Below are 14,888 nucleotides of genomic sequence, written 5' to 3'. Positions count from 1 at the left end.
TTGCGGGATGCTCCTCAGCTCCGTCGTCACGGCCTTTTTGATGTCGTCCGCATCATCAAAACGGGTCCCCTTCATGACCTCCTTGAGCTTGGGGAAGAGGAAGAAGTCGCACGGAGCGAGGTCAGGTGAGTAGGGCGGTTGCTCCAGCACGGCGATGTTCTTCTTGGCCAAGAACTCTCTGATGCTCAGGGCATTGTGAGCAGGCGCATTGTCGTGGTGAAGCAGCCACGAGTTGCCCTGCCACAACTCCCGCCTCTTCTCGCGCACTGCACGAAGCAGACGCCGCAGTACTTCTTTGTACACATGTTGGTTGACTGTCTGGCCCTGTGGCAAGAACTCGCAGTGGACGATGCCCCTCACATCGAAGAAAGCGATCAACATGACCTTGAAGCTGGACCTGGACTGCCTTGCTTTCTTCGGCCGTGGCGACGCCGGACTCTTCCATTGAAGGCTCTGGCGTTTGGTCTCCGGGTCGTACTCAAATACCCAGGACTCATCGCCGGTGATGACTCTCCTGAGCAAGTCTGGTTCAGTTTCCAGACGCTCGAGGATGTCCTGACACACCTGCATGCGTCGTCCCTTCTGGTCATCGTTCAGGAGTCTCGGCACCATCTTCGCACAGACTTTCCGCATGCCCAGATCTTCAGTGATAATCTTCCACACGCTGTTGTGGTTCATGCCAAGCTCATCTGCGATCTTTCGAACAGTCAACCGACGATCGTCACGCACCATCTGCTTGACACGCTCAACATTGGCCTCATTCCTGCTCGTTGAGGGTCTTCCACTCCTGGGGTCATCTTCCACGTCCTCCCGGCCCTCTTTGAACCTCTTGCACCACTCAAAAACACGTGAGCGTGACATTGTCTCATCCCCGTACACTTTTTGCAGCATACCCAGTGCTTCTGACGGCGTTTTCCCCAACTGCACCAAAAACTTCAAGTTTGTTCGCTGTTCAGCGCTCATTGTTAAACGACCTGCAACAGAGGACATGATTTTAAAAGCACGTAAGAAAAAGATTAGTGACTGTAGAGGGTTGGGAGCGCAGTTGTATACTCCAGAAGGATTACTTTGAAGGGGAAATATGGTGGTTTGTGGCTTGGGTTTGAAATTCATCTTTTAGGACACCAGTCCTGGAACTTTAATGACACACCTCGTATATATATATATATATATATATATATATATATATATATATATATATATATATAGTACGCGTGCAATTTAAAATACTAGTAACTTTGTAACTATATGTGATGGAAAAAATCTGTTAAAAGCAAAAGAAAAGAAAAACTCACATTTTCTATTGTTCTTTTTAATTTTTAACATGTTCGCCATCATTGGTAATGAAAAGGGTAATACGATTCTGAATTTTTTTTTATTGGATTTTTGTCGCCCTTGGCCAGTGTCCTTCCTACATAAAAAAAAAAAAAGTTATCGGAAAAAATATCAAGCTAATTTTCAGTAATTTCAGCAATCACATCAGACCTTGCAGGTCTTCTAAGATCGGAGTTTGGTTGAATAAACATTAGTTTTCACATGTTCCCATAAAAAGAAATCCATTGGACTTAAATCCGGCAAACGTGGATTCCAAGAAAGTGGTCCGCCTCTTTCAATCCATCTGTTAGGGAATTTCTCACGTAGAAACTGTCCATCTTGCAGAGCTAAGTGGCAAAGACCACTGTCTTGTTGAAACGCTGTATTCTGTAGGTGCCTTTACTGTTCAAGCTGAGGAATAAAGTAATTTTGTTGCATTTCTAAACAGTCATCACCATTACCAACACGCCTTTTATAAAAGAATGGCCCTACGACTCGATTTTTTTTTTTTTTTCACAAAGCACGCCATACATTAACTGAGAAAATCTCTTTCATATTCAACAGACTCGTGTGGATTTTCAGTTCCCTAAATATAGCAAATATGCCTGTTGACCCTTGCCACTAATGTGAATCCTGCTTCATCATAGAAAATTAAATTGCTCAGAAATGTTTTTTTTTTTTTTGGGGGGGGAGGCGGGTGCGGGGGCTAAACTGGTGACAAAACGTTTTAAGTTAAATTTCTAAAATAAAATTATTAAGGAAAAATAGCAGAGACGTCAAGCTTTTTAACCTTTTTTATAGATTCTGTCACGTACAGTTACAAAGTTACAAACATCTGAATTGCACACTGACTTTACGGACATCCTATTATATATATATATATATATATATATATATATATATATATATATATATATATATATATATATATATATATATATATATATATATATATATATATATATATATATATATATATATATATATATATATATAATTTATTTAGTATTACTTCACATTCGTATTGCGGTAGCCATATTCTTTAACAGCGGTAGAGGGGCTTAAAGCGAGGTCGGCAGCGCCATCTTTCATGACTCGTCTGTCACCGGAGGGTTCGGTGCCCGCCGGTTCCGTGGACGCTCTCCCTTCGGCGTCACATGATCACTATGTTGCGGCGCTTTACCCCCTTCCCTTTTTTTTCAGTCTTTACAAATGAACGTTGAAAACAGTCACCCCCTTTGCTCACAAAGAGATGATTTTTGTCCTATAGGCATTTAAACCTCTTTTCTTTCTCACAACAAACAAACCTGTTATACAATAGCACAAGAGTTGTGCTCTTGTATAACAGTCCCTGTAGAAAACTTGCCAATTTCCACCGGTCATCCTTATTTGTTTTATCTTTATCTTGATCCTGCACTAAGAACATTATCAACAAATCTATTCCAGTCACCTGTCACTATCTGAGAACCAGTTTCTTTCTATCTCTTGTTTTTTTATTTTATTATATATATATATATATATATATATATATATATATATATATATATATATATATATATATATATATATATATATATATATATATATATATATATAAAATTTCAGACTTGAGCCCGTTACTTCTTTACCAAGGTTTGATGGAAGGACAGTAGTCTTACGTACATATTTTAATTATTCATGCAATAATATATTTTAACACTCCTTTATGCTTTCAAATATTCATTATCTTCCCTTCTTAATCATAAATAAGCTGAGAAGAACATTACCGAAGTGAGGATAGCTTAAGTTAAGGTAAGGTAAGGTAGGTTGGTTGAAGTTAGGTAAGGTTAAGTTACGTCAGGTAAGGTTTGGTTAATTTACGTTCGGTAAGGTAAGGTAAGGTAAGGTAAGGTTAAGTTTAGGTTAGATAAGGTAAGGTAAGGTACAGTAACGTAAGGTAAAGTAGTTTGCTGGAATTAGGTGAGGTTAAATTTGTTTAGATCAAGTTAAGCAAAGTTTGGTTAGGACATGTTAGCTAAGACAATGCAAGACGAAGCTAGACGAGGTTATCAGACACGAACCAACCCTGCCAATTAACAAACACGTAAGACAGACAGTTCATATCACCAAACATTAACCAAAACCTGCCGAACTAACATCCAAACATACAAAGACATGGAGGCGGGTTACTTGACAGATCAAGTTACAAAATACAACCAAACCCTGTCAAATTAACAAACACGTAAGACCAGGTAAGACAGGGCTAGGTCAGGTTACCCAACATGACTCAAATCCTGCCAAGCTACGTAAGACACACCCAAATGCAGCAAGAGAAGGGCGAGCTACTTGACAGGGCTGCACATGCCCCTCACAATGGGCCGCCTGGAGCCGAAACTAAATACCGCTCGCCTACAGAAGCGCACGATACACAACGCTGCCAGCAGTATGATCATCACGACGACCAGCACACTCACGGAAACCACCACGTATAAGGACCATTTGCGGCCGCCTGTTTCCTCGCCTGCCTCACTGTCAGCTTCCTCGCTCGCCTCCCTGGTCCGATTCTCGCCGTGCAGTGCTAATAACCGATCCGCTTCTGATGTAGTCCTCTTCTGCTTTCCCTTGCGTTCTTGTGTCTTTGCGGTCTCGATGTGCACTACCTCGCCTCTCACGTAATTGACCAAGGAGTACAAGGTATATAGAGCGTTTAAATGTCCATTCTCGGATCCCTTTAATTTATTCAAACGCTTCTTGTCACTGGAAGAAGCAATACCAGCTCCCTTTTTCTCATTCAAACTATTTTTATCACTGGCATATGCGGTATCAGATCCTTTTATCTCATTCAAACGCTTCTTATCAAAGGCAGATACAACACTAGCTCCCTTCAACTCACTGCTTGTCTTTCCTTCATTACTGACAGAGGCAATGTAGGAAGCAAGAGCATACAGTTCATACAGAGCATTCAAGGACGCCCCACTCACTACCCTCACATCCTCTGAGACACCAGCAGCCCCGGAAGGCCTGAAATCGTGCACAAGGTCACTCTCTTCACCACTAGCATCGTCTTCCTGATCCCCGTCAAGTAGTTTTCTTTCCTTCTCCTCTCGTAGTTTGTGACTCACGCCTAGTACACTGTAGTGGATGTGCGTCGCCTTATCAGCCATGTCCTGAATGACTTTCGTGTGGTTGTGGTGTGTGAATGTGAGAGGTGGTGTCTCGTGCGTGGTGTTAGAAGTGCCACCACACCACGCTGCCATTGCCATCACCACCAGGCAGGCCGGAGCTGTGAGTCCTGTGCTAGCCATCACTGCCTCGCCTGCACAGAAGTAATGATTATATAGATCGTCTCAGCCTCCCAACAAAGGAAAGTTGCAAGACTGCACCGAAGCGCTTCAAATCCGTGGAGGCGAAACACTTCCTCACCTCGCCGTCACTTCGGAACAAGCTGCCATCTGAAACCGTGAACTAATTGACTCGATTCCTTTTAAGAGCAAAACAGGCAAACACTTGATAGCAAATCCCCAACAAACTCTCCTTGTGCAATAGATACATGCAAGGTTACTCTTTCTTTATGCACACACAAAAAAGTACCGTTACACACTGAGCACAAAAACTGACAACAAGGACGGATTCACTGATAACACGCTATTCACTTTGGTACTGCTGCGTGTGTTTAGTGCAGCTGTAGTAATCAAATAAGTGGCACTCGTAAATTAAGCAATATGTAGTTAGCTAGATCGATACACAGGTAGACACACATTAGCTATATTCACTACTCCTCCCATGCATGTTTCTGGCACCCCGCACACCGACACGCCTACCAACCCTGCCGAGACTGCCTGAAAACTCCCTAGTACAAGAAATGCATAAAAAAATAAATAAATAAATAAATAAAAATAAATAAATAAAAAAACAAAACACGGACAACAGGTGAACAGTCGTGCTAATCTTCAGCCAAAACAAAATTACATCCCGTCCCCCGACACACACACACACACACACACACACACACACACGTACGTACGTACATAAATGCCTCAGCGCCTCAGTTATCGTTTAATATTTTTCTCCACCCCTCTCCCATTACTATAAATATAAAAATAAGGATAGAATAAAGTGAAAGGAAATCAAAAGAAAACATGGAAAAAACGAACAAAAACGAAATGAAGTGAAATAAGTAAATAAATAAATAAATAGTAATTTTAGGAGACTTCAAATATTTGGCTAATTTAATGACAGCACCAAAACACCAACAAACTTTGAAGCAGCACAATTACAGACAGGTGGCGACATTTACACCTGCACAACACAACAGATAGGTAAATAAATATAACCATAAAAATCTTAGACTGCAAATACTTGGCTAATTTACCGACAAAGCACCAAAACACCAACAGACTTTGAAGCAACAAGAACTACAGACAGGCGGAGATACTCACACCTGCGTCCATCGTCAGGCGGTGAGTGTGTGTGTGCGTGTGTGGTGAGCTTCTCCACCAAAGTCTCAGCGTCTCACTAACTGCTTCACCTCCCCATGACTCCAGGTATGAGACATTATGGTTTCTCATTCTGGCATGACTCAGTGAACCGTATTTCTAAAACATTTCATCCTCTTATCTCTTACATTCGACAGGCTCTACTGGAAGCCACTGGAGTTTTCAAGGGTGTTTTCATGATTCCAGTGATAGTTTATTAAGCATTCTAGTGACAGTTTAACAGGCTCTAGTGGAAATCATTGGGTTTTTAAAGGGTGTTTTTATGATTCCAGTGATAGTTTATTATGCATTCTAGTGACTGTTTAACAGGATCTAGTGGAAGTCAGTGGGGTTTTCAAAAGTGTTTTCATGATTCCGGTGATAGTTTAACAGGCTCTTGTGGAAATAATTTAGGACTTCAGGTGTGATTTCGTGACTCCAGTAAGATTTTAACAAGTGTTTCTCTTGTTGATAATGTAAAAATCTTAATATGTCACTAGAACCATAAGAAACATTTTTACAAACCAAGACTATTTTTAAAGGTCACAGAGATGATTGGTCAGGTTCTCATGACTATTTCTCTTGCTAATGTATAACTCTTGTCAATCTGTCACTTGAACCGTAAAAACATCCTTGAAAAACCATGTTACTGCAACTAGACTTTTGAAAGTAGTCGGGTTGCGGCGCAGAGGTGTTTGAGAATATAGATCAAGATACAAAGCACCCCTGAGCACAGATCATATTATTATTATTGTCTGAGAAGCTCTAGTTTATAAAAGAGCTGGTATAGAATTAGCTAAAAATCCAATAAATATATATTGTAAAATTAGGTGATAATTAAATGTTTCAAGTGGAACAGACTCGATACTCGTGTTGTTAGTGCCGAATCATTAGAGAGCATTAACAATGGTGTTCCTCAGGATTCTGTCCTGTCATCCACTCTTTTCTCCTTATCCATCAGTGATCTTCTAAACCAAATCTCCTGTCCTATCCATTCGTACAGAGATCATACCACCCTGCAGTTTTAAACATCTTTACGTAGACGTCCAACCCTTCAGGAAGTAAACAGTTCATGCAGGAAAGCCACAGAACGCCTGACTTCTGATCTCTCTAAAATTTTGATTGGGGCAGAGAAAACTTAGTATTGTTCAATGCCTCAAAACTCAATTCCTCCATCTGTCAACTCGACACAAACTTCCAGACAACTATCTTTTCTTCTTCAATGACACTCAACTGTCCCCCTCTTCTACACTGAACATCCTCGGTCTGTCCTTTACTTATAATCTAAACTGGAAACTTCACATCTCATCTCTAGCTGAAACAGATTCTATGAAGTTAGGTGTTCTGAGACATCTCCGTCAGTTTTTCTCACCCTTCCAGTAAGTCTGTACAGGGGCCTCATCCATCCATGCATGTATAATGCTTCACATGTCTGGGAGGGAGGTTCCACTCATACCGCTCTTCTAGACAGGGTGGAATCAAGAGCTTTTCGTCTCATCAACTCCTCTTCTCTAACTGACTGTCTTCTGCCTCTTTCTCATCGCTGCAATGTTGCATATCTAGCTGTCTTCTACCGCTATTTTCATGCTAACTGCTCTTCTGATCTTACAAACTGCATGCCTTCCCTCCTCCATCGGCCTCGCTGCACAAGATTTTCTTCTTTCTCTAATCCTTACGAGTATTCTGTCCACTTCTCTAATGCAAGAGAACCAGTATTCTTAATCATTCATCCCTTTTTCTAGGAAACTCTGGGTCTCGCTGTCTGTTTCTATATTTCTAACTTCCTATGACTTGAACACCTTCAAGAGACAGGTTTCAAAACACTTATCCTTCAGTTTTTGACTAAACACTTTGGACCCTGCTCGAGGACCGGCATCTCAGTGGGTCTTTTTCTATTGAATTTTTGTTACCCTTGGCCGGTGTCCTTCCTACATAAAAGGGGAAAAAAAAAAAAAAAACGACTATCTTCAGCCTCTCTCATCGCCGCAATGTTGCATCCCTTGCTATCTTCTACCCCTATTTTCATACCAACTGCTCTTCTGATCTTACTAACTGCATGGCTTCCCTACTCCCGCAGCCTCGCTGCATAAGACTTTCTTCTTTCTCTCACCTCTATTCTGTCCATCTCTGGAACTCCCTGCCTGCTTCTGTATTTCCACCTTCGTATAACTTGAAGTTATTCGAGGTGGAGTTTTGAAGACACTTATTTTGCAATTTTGACTAACGCTTTCTAGTCTGTTTGGGGACTGGCACCTCAATGGGCCTTTTTTGTGTGTGTGTTGCAATTTTTGTTGCCCTCGTCCAATGCCCCTCATATATATATATATATATATATATATATATATATATATATATATATATATATATATATATATATATATATATTTTTTTTTATGTAGGAAGGACACTGGCCAAGGATAACAAAAAAAAAAAAAAAAAAAAAAAAATATATATATATATATATATATATATATATATATATATATATATATATATATATATATATATATATATATATATATATATATATATATATATATATATATATATATATATATATATATATATATATATATATATATATATATATATGTATTTTTTTTTTAGATTTTTGTTATCCTTGGCCAGTGTCCTTCCTACATAAAAACAAAAAAACAAAAAATATATATATATATATATATATATATATATATATATATATATATATATATATATATATATATATATATATATATATATATATATATATATATATATATATATATATATATATATATATATATATGAGGGGCATTGGATGAGGGCAACAAAAATTGCAACACACAAAAAAAAGGCCCATTGAGGTTCCTTTTATATATATATATATATATATATATATATATATATATATATATATATATATATATATATATATATATATATATATATATATATATATATATATATATATATATATATATATATATGTATATATATATTCTATGGAATCGCTTGACTTTCCAACACTTAACCATTTTATATAAGCTCCTCTAAATTTATTATAAAGAGTTTTAACATTTCTATTCCATCCTGGTATAACTTTAAATTTGTTTTTCTTTATCTTCCTTTGTTTGCTTGTTTTTTTTTTTTTTTTTTTTTTTGCAAAATGCATTGAGGATTGATGAGTAATGTTGGTAAATTTATTAAATAAATATCTAATTTATTCAAGATGGTCAACATTCTGGCATACAATAGTGCAACACAAAGTGGCATCACATGACAAAAGCATTTTTCTGATTCAATATTGATAAAAATTATTAATATATTCAAAGTTATTTATACTAAGATCTTTCCAAGGTATAAAATATCCATTATACTTTGCATTAGCTCTATCTCCACACTCACATACATCTGTAGCCCCAGTAATATGAATGTTGCCCACCATAGGTAAGTGATCAGAACCAACAACGTCATTTAAAACATGTACTCTGTTCATAAAAACATCACCATTATTACTACTACTTATAACTGATCCAGCCATTTGGTGCTCGAGTTGTTATAGGGAACATATGTAAAAGTGTTAGCATGAAGTGTATTAAAATCAATAGAAATCAAATAATTACTGTTAAAAACTCACTAAGTGAGGCCATGCCCTACCCACAAAGGGATCTGCATTGAAGTCTCCTAAAAATAAGTAGAATTAAAATTCTGAGTAATTAAAAGCTGTTCCAGTGAATGCAGCCCCTGAATTTAGGGTCCTCAACTCCCAGCTAACATTTCTTATGTAAACATTTGCTAAAATAATTATAACATTTCCCACCGTTATTTATAGGCTATATGATCTTTTTCACTGAGAAGCACCTTAACTTTCAACTTTAAATCTTTCCTCCATAAACACACTTAACCACCTTCACATCTCCCTGCACTGGTAGCAAGGCACTTATCAAAGTAGGTAGCAAGCACGCCAACAGCTTCATAAGTTTTACATATAAAACTGATATTATCCAATTTATTCTCTAACATAAAAGTTTTTTTTGTAAAAATATATCATGATTAAAAGTAGTTATGGGACGAACTACATCAATATTTTTTCCTCAAAGAATAGTAGTTGTATGTACAAACTAATATCCATCTTAATATCAACAAAAAATTAAATAAAAAAAAATGCTTAAAATATATCTGAAAAAAATCATATATATATATATATATATATATATATATATATATATATATATATATATATATATATATATATATATATATATATATATATATATATATATATATTACTATTGTCTCTTATAGTTCCTATTATAATATTTGTCCACTATGATACTCTGATGCTAAAGCCCTGAACTGAAAAGTTTGTGTCTGTCATCCAAGGTTACTGTAACTTTAAAAAAAATAAAGCCTCAAAGAGCTGTTGGATGTTATAAACTGTAATGTTCTATAAAAATTTTAAGATCATCATCAGTAACTTCAGTATCCAGTCTGCCAATAAAAACATCAGCCATCATCCTCATTGCCTTGAAAGTGCAAGTATCTCTCCTAGCACCAGCCATCATACTGCTGCCGCCTAGAACTCCGTTTTTGGCCGGTGAGGTCTCCTCCTGCGGTCAAGTAGGGTTCATTGGTCATCAGTGTTCTTTCTAGATGCCACTTCCAGGTCCCTTGACTGATCAGCTTTTACATCCAGTTCTCGCTGCACATCTTGCAACGTCTCCCTATCTCCATCTCTCGGTTTCTTTCTGATCATCTCTGGTTTCTTCAGTACCTTGGATCTTGCTCCTCCTTCTCCGTTGTTAATATTGGTAACAGGATCTCTTTCTATGGCTTGATTATTATAATTCATTCTTGGTGTAGTCATAGCCACAGTTGCTCTGGAGCCAGGCGATGGAGTAACTGACCCTTCGTTTTCATTTTGTAAGGGTGACTCAACAGTCATGGAGGAAACCCGAGACAACATCCCTCTGAGCACCGCCACCTCCTCATCTTGTACGCTCTCTGCTGCTTGTTTTAGGTCAGAAACGGCATCAATGAAATTTTTTGTTTAAGTTTGTCATATCAATTTTCAGTGTTCTCAATGTGTCATTGGCATTACAAACCTCAGTCTTGATGTCAAAAATTTTCGGGAGTACATCATTAATCTTTTTAGTCTCTTCTGCGAGATTGTTTATAATAGCAACCATCATTTTTATGCTCATATGTGTTTTTTTTTTTTTTTTGTGAGTCATCAACAAACTTTACCTTCATTTTTGACTCATTAACTTTGTCAAACATAGTGACAAATCTCTCCTCTTACCTGGGTCACGTCTCCACCCGATATCCTTTTTTAAGAGATTGGCTGTTAGGGTTTTCGCCTCCTTGATATCCTCATGGGAGTAAAATGAGAGAATCACATCACAAAGGGTGTCTGAGGAGTAGTCACTCGTGGCAGAATTTTAAAATTATTATTATTATTGTTATTATTATTATTATTATTATTATTATTATTATTATTGTTATTATTATTATTATTATTATTATTATTATTATTATTATTATTTTTTATTGTCATTATTATTATCACCTATTATTATTTTTATTATTATTATTATTATTATTATTATTATTATTATTATTATTATTATTATTATTATTATTATTATTGTTATTATTATTATTATTATTATTTATTTATTTATTTATTTATATTTTTACTATTATTATTATTATTATTATTATTATTATTATTATTATTATTATTATTATTATTATTATTATTATTATTATTATTATTATTATTATTATTATTATTATTATTATTATTATTATTGTTATTATCATTATTATTATTATTATTATTATCATTATTATTATTATTATTATTATTATTATTATTATTATTATTATTATTATTATTATTGTTATTATTATTATTATTATTGCTATTATAATTATAAGTAGTAGTAGTAATAGTATTATTATTATTACTAGTAGTAGTAGTAGTTGTAATAATAGTAGTAGTAGTAGCAGTAGTAGTAGTAGTAGATTCTTATGTATCAGGCACGATGAGGTGAGAGATCTGACCGCCAGCATGCTCAGGGAGGTGTGCCACGATGTCTCCACTGAACCGACCCTCCTGCCGCTAGACGGCGAGCACCTGCGCTACAGAACAGCCAACACCACCAACGAGGCTCGAGTCGACGTCAGTGCACGAGGGTTCTGGACAAGGGGACAGAAAGCATTCGTGGACATACGGATCTTTGACCCGATGGCCGCCTGTCACCACGAACTCTCCCTGGAGGCCGCCCACCGCAAGAATGAGCAGGAGAAGATCCGAGCGTATGGGGAGAGAATCCAACACGTTGACCAGGGCAGCTTCACACCTCTGATCTTCACCACATCTGGCGGGATGGGCTCCAAGGCTCAGTGCTTCTACTCAAGACTAGCCGACCTAATGGCAGAAAAGAAGCACCAGCCAAGGAGCCATGTCGTCGCATGGATGAGGTGCCGTCTCTCATTCTCCCTCCTCAGATCTGCCCTCCTGTGTCTCAGGGGGACAGGGCATTCCACTCCCATACCTGCAGACTTAGGAGGCCTCGACTGCGAGGCTACAGTGGTGAAGAGTGGCATAAGAGTAGATAGAGTAGAGGCAGAGTGAATTTATAGTTAACAACTAATGTTTATATTATAGAGTATTAGATATGGTTGGATGCCACAGTCATTAGCGAGAGCTGGGGCTAATGACCTCCAAGTAATGGAGCCCCTAATTGACACATCGATAAACATGGGGTGGAGGTATTATTTTAATGTAGTAGTAGTAGTAGTAGTAGTAGTAGTAGTAGTAATAGTAGAAACACTAGTGATGTAGTAATAGCCTCGGAGTCCTCATCTGGGGAGGGGACCACAAATGCCCCCAGGTTGAACTGCTCTTCTGGTATCGATCCTGAGTGTCTTGACACCCCCCTCAACTTTTCTTCATTAACTTCTGTAACATTCTCGGTCTTAGATCTAATTTTCAATCCGTAGAGCACCACCTGTCCTCTAATAAATCTCAATCTTCTTTTCCTCACTGAAACACTGGTGTCTGAGGCAACTGAAAGTAGCCCCTTTTCTGTTCCCTCCTTCTTTCTCTATCTTCATTTTATATCCAAAGCTGGATGTTGCGTTTATGTGCGCAACAACTTAACCTGCTCTCGTGCCCACGCTCTTGAATCTTCCGAGTTTTCCACAATTTGGCTACGACTACAGAGTCACTCTCAAACTAAATTTATCTGTGCTGTATACCTCTCACCTAACTCCTCTGACTATAAGAAATCTTCCAAAGTGGAGCACATTCTGACTCTCTTCCCTTTTGCGGATATCTTCATTCTTGGAGACTTCAATGTTCACCACCAGCTTTGGCTTTCCTCATCCTTCACTGGCCATCCTGGCGAAGTAGACTTTAACTTAGCTATCCTCCATGACCTAGAACAATTGGTGCAACATCCTACTCGTATTCCTGACCATCTTGTTAGATACGTCCAACATTCTTGACCTTTTCCTAACCCCTAATCCTGCCTATGATGTTACCATATCTTCTCCGTTAGGCTCCTCCGATCACAATTTCCACTCCCTCCTCAGGATCCCCCTAAGCGGAGGTGCCTCTGGCGTTTTGCCTCTGCTAGTTGGGGGGACCTGAGGAGGTATTTTGCTGATTTTCTTTGGAATGACTATTGCTTCCGTGTCAGAGACCACAGAAAAGTCTCTGCGTGACGAGCGCATAACAGAGGTGATAGTGTCTGGCATGAAGGCGTACATTCCCCACTCTTTTTCTCGACCTAAACCTTCGAAATCTTTGTTTAACACAGCCTGTTCTCGTGCTATACATGATCTAACACCCCTCGTGACTTCTGGCACCTAGCCAAAAATATCTCAAATAACTTTGCTTCTTCCTCTTTTCCTCCTTTATTTCAATCAGATGGCACCACTGCTATCACATCTATCTCTAAGGCTGAACTCTTCGCTCAAGCCTTTGCTAAAAACACTACATTGGATGATTCAGGGCTTGTTCCTCCACTCTCTGACTACTTCATGTTACCTTTTAAAATTCTTCACAATGATGTTTTCCATGCCCTCGCTGGCCTAATCTCTCGAAAGGCTTATGGACCTGATGGGGTTCCTCCTATTGTTCTTCACAAAGTGTGCTATTTATATTTAGCTCTTCATCAACAATATGAAATATATCTGTGAAATCACAAATTTATTTTTTTTTCCATGGAATGAAATATTCATTGTAATTATATGATACATTAGTTTTCACATTACATATAGGATTAGTCTTATTAATATGAATATTTCCCACGAATGGAAAATGATCAGAACCAATAAGATCTTACAAAATTTACACTTCATTAATTCATTAATAAAAACATCATCATCATTATTTCCTAGTATATGATCCAATCATTTTATATGTGAATTAGCATAAGGTACAAAAGTAAAGGTGTTAGAATCAAGAATATCAAAATCAATAGCAAAAACATTGTTTCTGTTACAAATTCTAGCAAATGACGCCGTGCTCTACCCACAAGTGAGTCAACTTTAAAATCACCCAACAAATAAAATGAGTTAAAATTATGACCTATGAAAAGTTGTTCTAAAGCATGCAGACTCTGAAGATAATCGTCTAGGGTTTTTACCTCCCAAGTAACACTTTTCATTAAAAAAAAACATTAATCAAAATAATGACTAAATTTCCAACACTTATCTGTCAAGCAGTGTAATTCTTATCAGACAATAACACCTTCACCTTGAATAAGAAATCCTTCCGTACACATATAAGGCTACCTCCACATTTCCCAGTATTGCAAACAAGGCTTTTTTTCTGAATAAATTCCAGCTACAGCAACACCTTCCTAGTTATCACAAAATTTGATTTACATCACCTAGTCTATCTTCCAAAAGAAATGTTTCCTGTAAGAATATGAAATCATTATCCCTTGAAGTTGAAAAATAAAATTATATCAATATTTTTCTTAAAGAAAACCTTGATGTCCATCCTAAAAAAAAAAAAAAAATAAATAAATAAATAAATAAAATAAAATAAAATAAAAACTCTTTATAAGGTTTGCTATAAAAATACTGATTTCTTAAAATAGTAAAGAAAAAATAATAAAA

General features: G+C 37.2%; 1 protein-coding gene across 2 annotated transcripts; it reads right to left on the bottom strand.

The window, feature by feature from the left end:
- Positions 1–2,966: 2,966 nt before the first annotated feature.
- On the bottom strand, positions 2,967–5,858 carry LOC135113754 (uncharacterized). 2 transcript variants are annotated; one of them, XM_064029330.1, is made up of 2 exons: positions 5,733–5,858; positions 2,967–4,609 (listed from the first exon to the last, which is right to left on the bottom strand). In XM_064029330.1, the coding sequence occupies exon 2, from the start codon at positions 4,596–4,598 to the stop codon at positions 3,636–3,638; it is 963 nt and encodes a 320-aa protein (XP_063885400.1). In that variant the 5' UTR covers positions 4,599–4,609; positions 5,733–5,858; the 3' UTR covers positions 2,967–3,635. The 2 variants fall into 2 exon arrangements, with proteins under 2 accessions (XP_063885400.1, XP_063885399.1); XM_064029329.1 differs by having other exon boundaries at positions 2,967–4,745; positions 5,733–5,845.
- Between the last annotated feature and the right edge of the window lie 9,030 nt (positions 5,859–14,888).

This window comes from Scylla paramamosain, chromosome 26 (assembly GCF_035594125.1).
Source record: "Scylla paramamosain isolate STU-SP2022 chromosome 26, ASM3559412v1, whole genome shotgun sequence".
Lineage (NCBI taxonomy): Eukaryota > Metazoa > Arthropoda > Malacostraca > Decapoda > Portunidae > Scylla > Scylla paramamosain.
Note: the sequence above shows the minus strand (reverse complement) of the source record. Positions and strands in the feature narration are given on the sequence as shown.